At 41.0% G+C, this 13,778-nt stretch overlaps 1 protein-coding gene across 4 annotated transcripts in view; it reads left to right on the top strand.

The window, feature by feature from the left end:
- The window catches only part of DTHD1 (death domain containing 1), a 53,068-nt gene that overhangs the window by 29,612 nt on the left and 9,678 nt on the right, over positions 1 to 13,778 (top strand). Inside the window, exons 9-11 of one of the 4 annotated variants that reach the window (XM_026675357.2) lie at positions 721 to 778; positions 2,656 to 5,106; positions 5,140 to 5,886. In XM_026675357.2, the coding sequence (XP_026531142.2) occupies positions 721 to 778; positions 2,656 to 2,960 (363 nt within the window). In that variant the 3' untranslated portion in view covers positions 2,961 to 5,106; positions 5,140 to 5,886. Of the gene's footprint in view, positions 1 to 720; positions 779 to 2,652; positions 5,107 to 5,139; positions 6,849 to 13,778 lie in introns of those variants that run through there. The other 3 variants (XM_087965839.1, XM_087965840.1, XM_087965841.1) reach the window with 3 other exon arrangements.

Genomic DNA, 13,778 nt, shown 5'->3' with positions numbered 1-13,778 from the left:
CTTCGTCATATGTTTTAGTCTCCAGGCCTTAAATCATCTTAGTTGCTCTTGTTTGCACTTTTTCCAAAGTCTTCCAGTAACCAAAACTGGATGCAGTATATTCCAGGTGTGGCCTTATTAAGGCTTTTTAAAGCGCTACTAATATGTCACATTAGAAAGGAGAGGAGAGGGGGGGAAGGGAGGGTAGAGGGGAGGAGAGGAGAGGAGAGGAGAGGAGGAGAGAGAGGAGAGAGAGGAGAGGAGAGAGAGAAGAGAAGAGAAGAGAAGAGAAGAGAAGAGAAGAGAAGAGAAGAGAAGAGTTGGAAGGGACCTTGGAGGTCTTCTAGTCCAACCCCTGCTAGGAAAGGAAAGGGAAGGGAAGGGAAAGGAAGCAAAGGGAAAGGAAGCGAAGGGAAGGGAAGGGAAGGAAGGGAAGGGAAGAGAAGATAAGAGAACCCCTGTAGAGAAGAGAAGAGAAGAGAAGAGAAGGAAGGAAAGAGAAGAGGAAGAGAAAGAGAAAGAAAGAGTTGGAAGGGACCTTGGAGGTCTTCTAGTCCAACCCTGCTAGGAAAGGAAAGGGAAGGAAAGGAAAGGAAAGGAAAGGAAACCTTCATCCATTTCATACAAGTTTGGGGATTTGAGAGAATTCCCCTGATTCTCTCTGAAGAGGCCTCTTTGTGGTTCATTTAATAACCCCCCCAGTAATATTTCTTTTTGTGTTCATATCTTCCACCTTAACAGAAGGAAAAACTGATCAGCCGCCCACAAAGCACAAAGAGAATCTCCACAGATATATCAGGTACGTTTTGATATCCCCAAATGGCATCCAGCTCAACCCTATACATTTAAGAGCCTCACAGTATTAGGGAGTTCCAATAAAATGAGAATATTTGTAGCTCAGGGTTGAAATGAAGGGTCCTTAGTGCTCTCTGAGCTTTGTTGTTTTCCTGTAGACGTTTCATTCTCCAACTAGGTAACATCATCAGTGCACCAATGATGTTACCTAGTTTTGGTAATGAAACATCTGCAAGAAAACAACCAAGCTCAGAGAGCGCTAAAGATTCCTAATTTAGGGGGTTTTATATGGTGGATTTTTAATATTGTAATCTGTCCAGGGACTAGATGACCTACAAGGTCCCTTCCACCTCTGCTGTTCTGTTCTGTTCTGTTCTGTTGTGTTCTGTGGCAACTTGGAAACAGGCATCATACAGGTTAGTTTCATGAAGGTCATGCCAGTATGTTGCTCCTAATAAATCCTTTGAAGTTTTCTGAAGTTTGGCTCGAGGCTCATGATTTAATTAGGGCGATCGCTGGAATCCTGATATTCTGCTCTGTTCTGAGTTGGGTGGTCATATAAAATTGTTAAGTAAATAAATAAATCTTACGCTTTCACTAAAGTCAAGAGCAAGCACAGACAGAAAAATTAGGACTGATGGAGCAGGATTAATAAACAGAAAAGGGGTGCATGCTTCCAATTTTCCAGATCCAGAGGTGGTATTCAGCTGGTTCGGACCGGTTCTCGCGTACCGGTAGCAAAAATTTTGAGTAGTTCGGAAAACCAGCAAATATCACCTCTGGCTGGCCCCGCCCACCTGCCCTCACCATTACCTCTCCTATATTCCCTTTTTTTCTTAAAGCTCAACTGATTTGCATGGTAGAACATTCTTTCTCATAGAACCGGTAGGAAAAAATTTGGAAACCCACCACTGTCCAGATCCCTGGCTTACATTCCACTTTATAGCTAAGACATCCAAGGGAATGCAAAAGAAAAGATGATTGGGCAAATCAAAAGTAACTTCCCCTTTGCATAAGAAATCAGTTACACGTAATCAAACGTGTTGCCTATTAGCATCCCATAATCCCCTACATGTTCATTACAATGAAATGTGAGGCCAGAAGGGATGTAAATTTGGGGGGGGATTAATAAGGAAAAAAGGTTGTTTGGAGTTCATGAGACAAACCAGATGCCAATTAGCGTTAACAAGCAGTTCCCTTATCAGGAAACATCACCCAGATATGCCCTGCCCTCCTATAAATTCTCTTTACAGTTTAGAAATATTTATAGGCTATCAGTCAATCCATACAAGCAATAAGATAAAAACTGTCGCTTGTTCCAGTCTGCAAAGGTTTGATAAGCCCTTATCACCATTTTAAAAGAGAGAAAAATAGATCAAATTAAAAAAAACAAACTATGTTAGTTAACGGGGATGCGGTGGCTCAGTGGCTAAGATGGTAAGCTTATCGATCAGAAAGGACAGCAGTTCAGTGGTTCGAATACCTAGCACCACGTAATGGAGTGAGCTCCCATTCCTTGTCCCAGCTTCTGCCAAACTAGCAGTTCAAAAGCATGTAAAAAATGCAAGTAGAAAAAGAGGGACCCCTTTGGTGGGAAGATAACAGCATTCTGTGCGCCTGCGGCGTTTAGACCTGCCGGCCACATGACCATGGAGACATCTTTGGACAGCACTGGCTCTTCAGCTTTGTAACGGAGATGAGCACCACCCCCTAGAGCCGGAAATAATTAATATGTATGTGCGAGGGGAACCTTTATCTTTATGTTAGTTAACAAGTATAAGAATATTACAAAATCCATGTCCCATTTCCCTATGTCTTCAGTACTTTTAAAAAAAAAAAATTCATGCAATTCCATCTCTTTATAAATATTTTGACTAGCAGAGGTCATGTGGGACAACTTGCTGTACTGGTTATCGGAAGAGCTGTCCGAAGAGAACGCCAACTTTCTTGCCCAATACCTGCGTCTCCACCGAAGCACCCTTCAATTTATTAGACTGAAGTGCCCTGATCACCTCACCGAGCAGATCTACGAGCTTCTGTGCTCCTGGAGACAGCGTCTCCCAAGATCTGCTGACAAGCTCAAGCTTCTCTCGCGCTATCTCTGCAAAATCGGCAGGAATGATCTGGCTCAACATCTCCAGTTCAAGTGGACCAACCAAAGCGTCATGAAGAAAATTCATCGGTAGGGATGCAGTTGTGGGGCCGGATTGAAGTAAATGTCAGGTCTCCATAAGGGGAAAAGAAGAAGGTATTCTTGAACATTCTTCCTATGTGGATTTGGGAATGGAGGGACAAGTTGCAGTTAAAATGGAAGCCCTTTCTTTTTTTTTCTTTTTTTTTAAAATTTTAGAAAAACCTTTATTAAACATTTAAAAACATCAAATTCAAAATACAATACAACTCATTAAAATGAAAACACTATAAATGTTACAAACCATTTTGACAGTGCTTACATACCAATTATTTTCCCATGCGTGTTTCATATTCCTGGTTGTTCTTATACATTATCCTTCTTAAACTATTCATTCCTTATTTATTTAGTCACTTATTTCTGTCATTTATCCATTTGTACCAGTTTTCCCACACTGTATAATACTTTGAGTCTTCCTTCTCTTTTAATTCTGGAGTAAGTTTATCCATTTCAGCACAATCGTAGATTTTTTGGATTATTAAGGCATAAGGCTATTATTAAGGCATGAGGTCTCCATTCCAACATTGTGCAAGTGCTAGTCTCGCTGCAGTGACTATGTGCAGGATTAGATATTTTATCTCTTTTGTGTAGTTTCCTTTTATAATCCCAGTAGGAAAATTTCTCCTTTGAATTCTATTTGGACAGTCGTGACTGTCTTTTAACCATGTCTGTATTTTTATCCAATATTTCTTAATTTTCGGGCAAAGCCACCAGACGTGGAAAAAGGTGCCCTGTGACTGCTTACATTTCCAGCAGGTTGGGCTTAAGTTGGGATACATTTTGGCCAATCTCGAAGGGGCTACATACCACCGATAACTCATAAAATGGAGACTCTTTCAAGAGGTGAATCAACATGTGGAGATTCTGCTGGTGTAGCTTTACAATAAAGTAGAATTAGCGTATCGGGTTGTGTTTCCTGTCTGATCTACCTGGCATCAATCTTGCTAGTCTGAAAGTACGATTCCCCTGTTGTTGCCTTTACAACCCAAGAACTTAGAGATGATCCATCTTGAACTTCTTGTTCTACCCATTATATAGATGTAGGCTCTGCACTCTCTTATCTAATCTTTCCCTAGGTAGCATCTCTTAGTCAGGTCTTCCAAGGTCATTCCCATTGTCATGCCCCAGCATATAACTTTAATATACTGTTGTTGCTCTCTAGCCCCATCTAGTGGCCAGAGAGACAAATACCAAATATATTGTTTGAAGCTAACCCTGCCCCATTACCCATCAGCCTACACTCTCAAAACAAGTGCATGCTGGGAAGCCAGAATCCATTTCCTTTAGCATTTGGAGAAGGCAGAAGCACAAAGAAGAATCCATCTTAATCTGTGGCACATGGTCATCCAAGAAAAACCCACATCCCACATCCCTGGTGAGATTTAAATTGCTTGTATTTATTCATTGCTATGTTCAGCAGTCACTCAATACTGCCTATCTTGTATTTGGTTCTCATTGTATGTATCCCAGTTTTCCCCAGTTTCACCTTATCCCATTCTTTCAATAAAGCATTCAGATCTACACACATGATCTGTTTTATTGGAGGATAGGTGGGTTTAGCTGCAGGTCGAGCTCCACACAGACTAACATGTAGTGAGGACAGAACACCCATATACCATTTAAATGTCTCCCTGATGTGTCAAAGGCTGGAGTATCTTCAGGCTTGTCTTCTTGCAGAAGTTATTTAGCTATCAAGTACATATGGAATATGGTGTTTCCTGGACTTGGTTAAGCATATGTCACTAAGTCCATTTGTCAGATCCCTATAGTGATACTGCCATTCAATTAGGGAAAGAAGAGGGGCGAGTATATTTCTTTCTTCCTACTTTTTACAACTGTTGTTTTATAACCTTTATCCTGGTGCTTAAGCCTTGAGATTTTCTTACCTTTGGGGGAATGTATAAGGGGGGAGGGCCATGTGGGTTGTTCCACTCTGAAAGCCAGCAGAAGATGCCCCTGGGAATGCTTGCTTATCTGGTTCTCAGGATGGCCGTTACAATAACATCTTCACACCTGTGGTTTGGGTTGAAAGGAGGGGTCACTAATGCTTTAATTCTAACTCTATTGCCTGAAAGAATTTGGTGTCTGCATTTGTTCTGTTATCATTTCTGCTCAATAAAATATTCTTTTTGAAATACCAAGTTTCAAGAGTCTTTACTCTCTTGAGTAAGAAGGAGAGGCTTACACCATTGCCCCATCCTTGATTTAGAAAATGTCCTTCACTTTTCCTTAAGCTGTTCTAAGGCCACGGAGATAGAGGGGGAAGATGTATTTAAATAAATACATGTCAAAGGACTTACTGAATCCAAAATATTATGTCAGTTATAACTCCCTTATGAACAAAAACATTCTGAAACATACATTCCTTGAAAGAGCAGTCATCATTTTTTTCCACATGAGGATAAATGATATTTCTCTGAGCCATGAACAATGAAGCCTTAGCATTCTTTTTATAAACATAATCTTTCCTGTGTAATGTAATAACTTCAAATAGATCCAGGAGGGAAGGATTTCTTGACTGCACAGAAACCAAAAATTAGTGATCCCGGTAGACTCCGTGTTTTATTAAAATGCAATCTTAAAGGTGTTTTTTTAAAGAGACAACTGGACTTTCTTGTTTTTTTTCTTTTCTTTGAAGATATTTTGCTTCTCCTCCAAGAAGCTTCTTCAGCTCTGACCGGATGGTGGGGAATGGAAGGATTTATACTCCTTGCAGACAGTTGGTCATTTGCATCCTTTTAGAGAGTCCTTGAGGCCACTTGGAGGTTTATCTGTGTCCTCAGGGTCACCTGAGTACTGCTAATGGTTCCTGCGGTCTGCAATTTTTCTGGAAATCTGTTCATACTCCTGCACCATTTGAATGGTGTTCATCCGAAATTGCATAGCTAAAAGTCTAGAGGTTCTCAATCCTCCAGGTCATGGTTGTCCAAAGGTGCTTTTTCAGGAGGCAATTGCACTTTCTTGTTTTTTCTTTTGAAGATATTTCACTTCTCATCCAAGAAGCTTCTTCAGCTCCAACTGGATGGTGGAGAATGGAAGGATTTATACTCCTTGCAGACAGCTGGTCATTTGCATCCTATTAGAGGGTCGTTGAGGCCATTTGGATGTTTATCTGTGGATGAAAAGTGAAATGTCTTCAGAGAAAAAACACGAAAGCCCAGTTGCCTCCTGAAAAAAAGCACCTTTGGGACAACCATCACCTGGATGATTGAGAATCTCAGTAGACTATTAGAATGCAAAGTTGCATTGCAGATTTGCCTAGCACGTGACTTTTCTGGTGATCGTAAAAAGAAACTCAATGAATTATTTACTTTATTGATTTCTTAAATTTATTTGTCACTCTACTCATTACATGACGCGACTCTGACTGGGTTACAAAACCAAAAAGCAATCAAACAATACAAATATATATTGTATGATGAACACTACTCTAATGAAGGATGTAGGCCTAAACCCTAAATTGGCACTAGATAAGAATTAATAGAATTCAAAAGGAGTTGAAGTTAGATCACTTGTGGGAATGTAATGATTCTAAGCTGATTCCTCTCTTGACTCTGCCCCCAAACTCTGCCTCTCCTTCTCCTACAGAAAAGCATGTGAAATATGTACAGATGTAAACACAGAGTGCGCAAGCTTGTCTATTCTGCAGCTTGCTATTTGTGATGTGCTGCTATGTGCCTGTTCCTTCTCTTGCTATCATTTCTATGTCAGAAATTCTTTCGGAAATGAGTTACCGTGCAAGACAATTTTGACTAATACTCTGATATGCATAACTTCTCTGTTTCCATTTTGGTAGTTGTGTTGATTGTTGTAATTAGATGTAGTATAATTGTGATATATATTAAAGGAACAATCTTTAATTCAACAAACCTGTGTAACTATTGTACTCTGTACTGTTGTCTTCTGTGTGCTTGTGATCCCTGGAGCAAAGAACGTGATTGATTGGTTGGTTGATTGATTGATTGATTATATGTCATCAAATAATTTGAACCATGCAGATAGATTTTCTCAGTGATGATCTATCTTTAACCTGTTCTTTTAAATCTTCCAACAATGACATTTTGACTAGGAAGGAAATAGATGTTAAGTGGAAAGGGAATACTGTAATTTCACTATATTTTCCCTTTTTTGAGCCTCCAGCCCCCGAATCACCCTTGTTGTTCTTCTCTGCACTCTTTCCAGAGTCTAAAACATCCTTTTTGTGTTGTGGTGACCAAAACAAGGCCCTTTCAATGCCATGTAAAGCGGTACTAAAATAGATACAGATTTAAAATATAAAAATTTTAGTTCCTAATCACAATTAATGTTTTTATCAGGGTTCTCTGCGCACCTTCAGAAAGCAATTCATCAAGACACCATGCCAATGTCTTATATACTTTATTAAAGAATACCTTTTCCATAATTTGGAAAATGTAATCAGTTTTTGGTGGCATCTGTTGGGTCTGGAAGAATTTTCCTGTTTTTTTCCTTCGGAAAACCTAAATACCCAAATCTTTCTGTTTTAGTCACTGTTTGCTTTTTTTGAATCCATCATCCACTGCATTGAATAATCAATCCCATGACTTTGGTGCCAACTGAGCAAAAACTTCTGCAATGTAAAAACACTCATTTGTCCAAACTACCCAGCCCTGGGACTATTCTAAATTAATTAAAGTGCTAAAATAAACTTCCGGTCTCTGTCCAGGCAAAAAAAAATGGAGAGAAAAAAACTGATTGTAAAAATGACAAATCTGGATCTATCCCAATTGTGGGAATAATATACTACATGGATGAATTTAAAGTATGACCTTAAACCACCAGATGGCCTCAGTGTGTGTTTCTTGAAGAAAAAAAGAATTGCGGTGTTTCTTTCAGTAACGCATACAATGATGTGACTTCATTTTAAAAGAGAAAAATGTCTTTAGAATGACCACACCTAATGTTGGGTTTGGTATCGGTCAGTCCTAGAGGAGATCAACCCTGACTGCTCTTTAGAAGGCCAGATCCTGAAGATGAAACTCAAAGACTTTGGCTACCTCGTGAGAAGGAAGGACTCCCTGGAGAAGAGCCGAATGCTGGGAACGATGGAGGGCAAAAGAAGAAGAAGGGGATGGCAGAGAATGAGGTGGCTGGATGGAGGCACTGAAGCAGTAGGCATGAGCTTAAATGGACTCTGGAGGATAATAGAGGACAGGAAGGCCTGGAGGAACGTTGTCCATGGGGTTGCGATGAGTTGGACATGACTTTGCAACTAACAACTACAGCATAAGATGGACAGAGGAACTTTCAAGACCTTCTTATCATACCTTATAACAATAAAACTCACTCCTGGGATTGTTGTCTGTCTTAACCTTGTCTGCCTCAAAGTAGACAAACTATTTTCAAACTATTTTCCAAAGCACCAAAGGCAAGATGAGAAACAATGGATGGAAACGAACAATGAGAGAAGCAACCTACAACTAAGGAGGAATTTCCTAACGGTGAGAGCAATCAACCAGCGGAACAGCTTGCCTTCAGAAATTATGGAGGCTCCATCAATGAAGGCTTTCAAAAAGAGAGTGGACAACCATTTGTCTGAAATGGTTTAGAGTCTCCTGATCAAGCAGGGGGTTGGACTAGAAGACCTCCAAGGTCCCTTCCAATTCTATTATTCTATGTACTGTATTCAAAGGACTAACTCACATGCAGGGAAATCCATAGAAACAGGATCAAAAATCAGGAGAGCAACCAGAGCTTGCAATGAAAGCTCGGTCCTTTCTGACATGTATTGACCCTTGACCCTTCCCTGCAGACACCTGTACATACGTTCCAGATAGAGAGCCTACATATAAAGCAAGTGAACCAGAGGTGGGTATTCAACAGGTTCTGACCAGTTCTGGTGAACCGGTAGTGGAAATTTTGGGTAATTCGGAGAACCGGCAAATCCCACCTCTGACTGGCCCTGCCAACCCCATCTATTCTCTGACTCTGATCGGCTGGGTCTTCTTTGGTTGCCCTGCACAGGAGAACAGAGCTGGAAAGCAGGTTAGTGGGGTGGGGAGGGAATGGAGATTTTGCAGTATCCTTCCCCTGCCATGCCCACCAAGAGACACCCACCAAGCCTCACCACGCCCACCAAGCCATGCCCACAGAACTGGTAATAAAAAAAATTGAATCCCACCACTGCCCCAGGGGCCTTAAATGGTTTCATCAGAAATCATTGAATCTAGCCTTCTAATTCTGCAATCATTCAAGTTGAATCCTAAAGTCCACTGGCACTGAACCAAGGCCAAATGCCAATTTGATCTAAAGAGATCCCAGAGTTCCTTTTCTTGGGAATCCTGCACTGGACGTTGTGATCATTGTAAGAGCCCACTGCAACTACATAGCCAAAAAGGCATTAAGAGTTGTTAACCTAATCCTACGTAGTTTTTTCTCTGGTAATATCACACTACTAACCAGAGCATACAAAACATTTGCTAGACCAATACTCGAATACAGTTCATCAGTCTGGAACCCTCATTACGTATCTGATATTAGCACAATTGAGAAAGTCCAGAAATATTTCACAAGAAGAGTTCTCCACTCTTCTACTCGTTGTAGAATACCTTATGCCACCAGACTTGAAATTCTAAAACTAGAAAACCTTGAATTACGCCGTCTTCGGTCTGACCTAAGCATGGTATATAAAATCATACATTGCAATGTCCTACCTGTCAATGAATACTTCAGCTTCAACCATAACAACACAAGAGCACACAATAGATACAAACTCAAAGTAAACCGCACCAAACTTGATTGCAGGAAATAAGACTTCAGCAATAGAGTGGTCAATGTCTGGAATACTCTACCCGACTCTATAGTCTCTTCCCCAAACCCCAAAAACTTTAACCTTAGACTGTCTACTATTGACCTCACCCCTTTCCTAAGAGGTCTGTAGGGGGCGTGCATAAGCGCACCATCGTGCCTACCATCCCTGTCCTATTGTTTCTCTTATTCTTTTATTTTTCTTATATGTACCCATTTCATGTATTCACAACTATGTATACACTTATACTTATTATCTTGTAAACAATTGGCAAATCAAATAAAATAAATAAATAAATAAATAAATAAATAAATATGTTAATACTCTGTGAATGCAGCTGAAAACTGCGACTCATTTTTAGCTTGCTGATCCTTACTATTCTTTATTTTTTTTGTTTCAACCCTGTCTCACCGTCTATTTTCTGCATCCCATTGTTCATATTTTGAGCCGTTGCATCTCTAAACTCCAGGTGCTGGTTGATAGGGAAGAATTAATACCTTTATACCGTTAGCAGATTTCCCTGCATTTTGTCGTCCTCCCTCATTGAAAGCAAGAGGTTAGATTAATGTCACTTGTTAACCTCTCTGGTCCTTCACACCCGTGAAGATTTATTTGACATGTTTCTTAGCTGTTCATAAAACCACCCAGGAAAAAAAAAAATCTTATGAAAATTGCAAAGGAATATGCAGTAAGGAAATGAAACTAATTGTTAGATCATGTTATCTAAATTGCTTTGAGAAAGGGCAGAGTTAATTTGGGCCAGACAAAATGCACTGATTAATTTGATTTATGGTTTCCAAAGAGATAAGACTGGGAGGCTGTAAAATGAAGCTTTGTGGGCAGCAATTGGACTGTTCCCTTCCCTGAATTTGATGATGCTGCCAATCTAATTTACCGTGACTAATCCCAGGAAGATTTGAAATTGGCATGTTATGGTAAAACTAAGCACAGTTTTGGTAAGAACTGACTATACAATATGACTAATTCCTTTAAATCAGAGTTGACAAAAACTGATGCTGTAAGCAAATTCATTTGTCTCACGTCAGTAGAGTGTCTAATGTAAAATGATGCATGTATTGTGGACTTGTCGTTTACTGCAAGTTGTTGTTATGATTTATTAAAGTCTATGTTTTACAGAAGATAAATGTTGATTCAGCTTTGGAAAAGGCTAGAGACATTAGCATGCCAATGTTTAGAAATGTTTAAGAGCTGTGGTGGCATAGTGGTCAGAATGCAGTACTGCAGGCTACTGCTGCTGGCTGCTGGCTGCCTGCAATTTGGCAGTTCGAGTTTCACCAGGCTCAAGGTTGACTCAGCCTTCTATCCAGGAGTGGGATTCAAATTTTTTAACAACCAGTTCTGTAGGCGTGGCTTAGTTGGTGGGTGTGGTTTGTTATTGGCTGGGCGTGGCCAATTCAATATCACTCACATCAAGGCACGTATCTCCTTGCCTGGCCTCTCATGACTGTGGGGATGGCGCAACAGTCATAAGTGTGAAAAATGGTCATAAGTCACTTTTTTCAGTGCCATTGTAACTTTGAATGGTCACTCCACACAAGCAAAGTACCAGCAAAGGAGGGGGAAAAAACTCCAGAGAAGTTCCTGAGACAGGAAGTCTAGTCCTGCCAAGAATGTAATAAGGGTTAATGGAGAGGCAGTTTCTCTAAGCAACACCAGAATGTTTCCTTCCTGCCTTCCTTACAGGATTAGTCCAGTAATTTCTTCTAACAACCGGTTCTCTGAACTGCTTAGATTTAGAATGTTAACAACCGGTTCTAGCAAATAGGTGTGAACTGGTAGAATCCCACCCCTGCTTCTATCCTTCCAAGGTGTGTAAAATGAGGACCCAAAATTGTTGGGGGCAATATGTTGACTCTGTAAACCACTTAGAGAGGGCTGTAAAGCACTGTGAAGCTGTATATAAGTCTAAGTGCTAAGGTGCTATCTTATGATCCAAGCAAATCATGACATCTGCAAAACAACAATTCAAAAATCCTTATCAGGGATGCAGAAGTTTTCAGAAGTTGAAATTAAAATTGGAAACCCCAAGCATGTAAAGCAAATTGGAGCTATCTGGGGGATTGTATATATTGAAACTGATGCTAAATTAATTTCATGCATGAAGATAGGGGATTCAATTCAACTCAGTTTCCCCACCGCCCAACCTGCAATGTCTTGGTCTATGAAGCAATGCACAAAAAGTTTCAGAAACAAGCTCTACTTGAAACTTGAAGGAGAAGGGCCTACAACTCCAATAAAGGAGAATATTTGTAGCTCAGGATTGAAAACAGGGGGTCCTTGGTGCTTTCTGAGCTTGGTGGTTTTCTTGCAGATGTTTCATGACTCAGCTAGGTAATATCATCAGCACTGATTGTGTTGATACTTTGGATAATGAAACATCTGCAAGGAAACCACCAAGCTCAGAGAGCACTGAGGACCTACAATAGCCAGTCTTCCCCAATCAAGATTCTACCAAATGCCCTACACTCAAAGTCTTATCATTCACAACCAGCCCCTCATCACTTGTATAAGTACTTCTGCTGGTGGTGAGGATGTCAGGTACCTATAGCAATAGCACTTAGACTTATATACCACTTGGGATGACCCAGGGCATGACACAAAGGCAACACAGTCAGATAATCAGTAAGAGTCCCTTTATTAGCTCCAACTTTGCCCCCAATGTCCTGATTACCTTCTGGGATGGAGAAGAACAGCCTTTAGCTGCAGAGAATCAAAGTCCAAAATGTGTTCAACAAAAACTGTAATTATAAATCCAATCAAGGCAAGATGAGGTAATCAGCAGGGTGGGAGAAAGAATTCCAGACATGAAGGCATAGTAATAACTCAACATGGTTGGGAAGATGCCAGGAACACAGATAACCAAAGTCAACACAAGATAAACTCATGTTTACTCCCAGCAGCTGCTGCACTCAGCATGCATTTCTTTTAAACTCTCTTCCCAGATGTGGCTAATGAAGGGAATCAGGGCCCTTTCCTCCCCTGTAAGCCATGCAACCCACATTGCTCTCTTCTCCATTCCTCCCTGAGTGCCCTAGGATGAAGAGTGGCTGGGGCTGGGTCTTCCTCTGAACCCCCTCTCCCTTGTTCTACTTCTCCCCTGCTCTGCCCAGCCAGATTTTGCCCTTCCCCAATTTCCTCAACAGCCAACAGAGCCACACTCCCACTCCCTGTCAGCTGTTCATCTTCCTCCTCAGATTCAGACCCCAATGGGCATGACACCACTTCAAAGTGCTTTACAGCCCTCTCTAAGTGGTTTGCAGTGTCAGCCTCTTGACCCCAACGATCTGCGTCCTCATTTTACTGACCTTCGAAGGATAGAAGGAAAAGTCAACCTGGAGCTGGTGGGAATTGAACTGCTGGTGGTGAATAGTGAGTTAACCTGCAGTACTGTATTCTAACTATTGTGCCACATAGTTCTTATGACAGGAGTTCAATTTCCCCATGTTATCCAAGAATGAAAATCAGAGTTGGGTAGAGTAGTCCAAGCCCTTGGACTTCAAATCCCACTTCTGACTGGCCCCACCCCCATCTATTCTCAGCCTCCCAAGTCCCAGCTGATCGCTAGGTCTTCTTTGGTTGCTCTGCACAGGAGAACGGAGCTGGAAAGCAGGTTAGTGGGGTGGGGAGGGAATGGGGATTTTGCAGTAACCTTCCCCTGCCACGCCCACCAAGCCACGCCCACAGAACCTGTACTAAAAAAAAATTGAATCCCACCAGTGATACAAATGGCTGTTGACTCTTCTTAAAAACCTCCAGTGATGGAGCAGCCACAACTTCTGTTGGCAAGCCGTTCCACTGATTGATTGTTCTCACTAATAGGACATTTCTCCTTCAATTTCAGGTTGGATGTCTCTTTGTTAAGCTTCCATTCTTGTCTTGCCCTCAGATGCTTTGGAGAATATGTTGGCCCACACTTCTCTGTGACAGCTGCTAAAATACTGGGTTTTTTTTCAGGGCGGGGATTGAGGGAAACATCCAATTTATTCTCTTGAACTTATTTCCAGGACTGTTTGCGTAGGATTGCTA

This window comes from Notechis scutatus, chromosome 4 (genome assembly GCF_049901735.1).
Source record: "Notechis scutatus isolate UNSWTSFEM ecotype Mainland chromosome 4, rNotScu1.2, whole genome shotgun sequence".
NCBI lineage: Eukaryota > Metazoa > Chordata > Lepidosauria > Squamata > Elapidae > Notechis > Notechis scutatus.
Note: the sequence above shows the minus strand (reverse complement) of the source record. Positions and strands in the feature narration are given on the sequence as shown.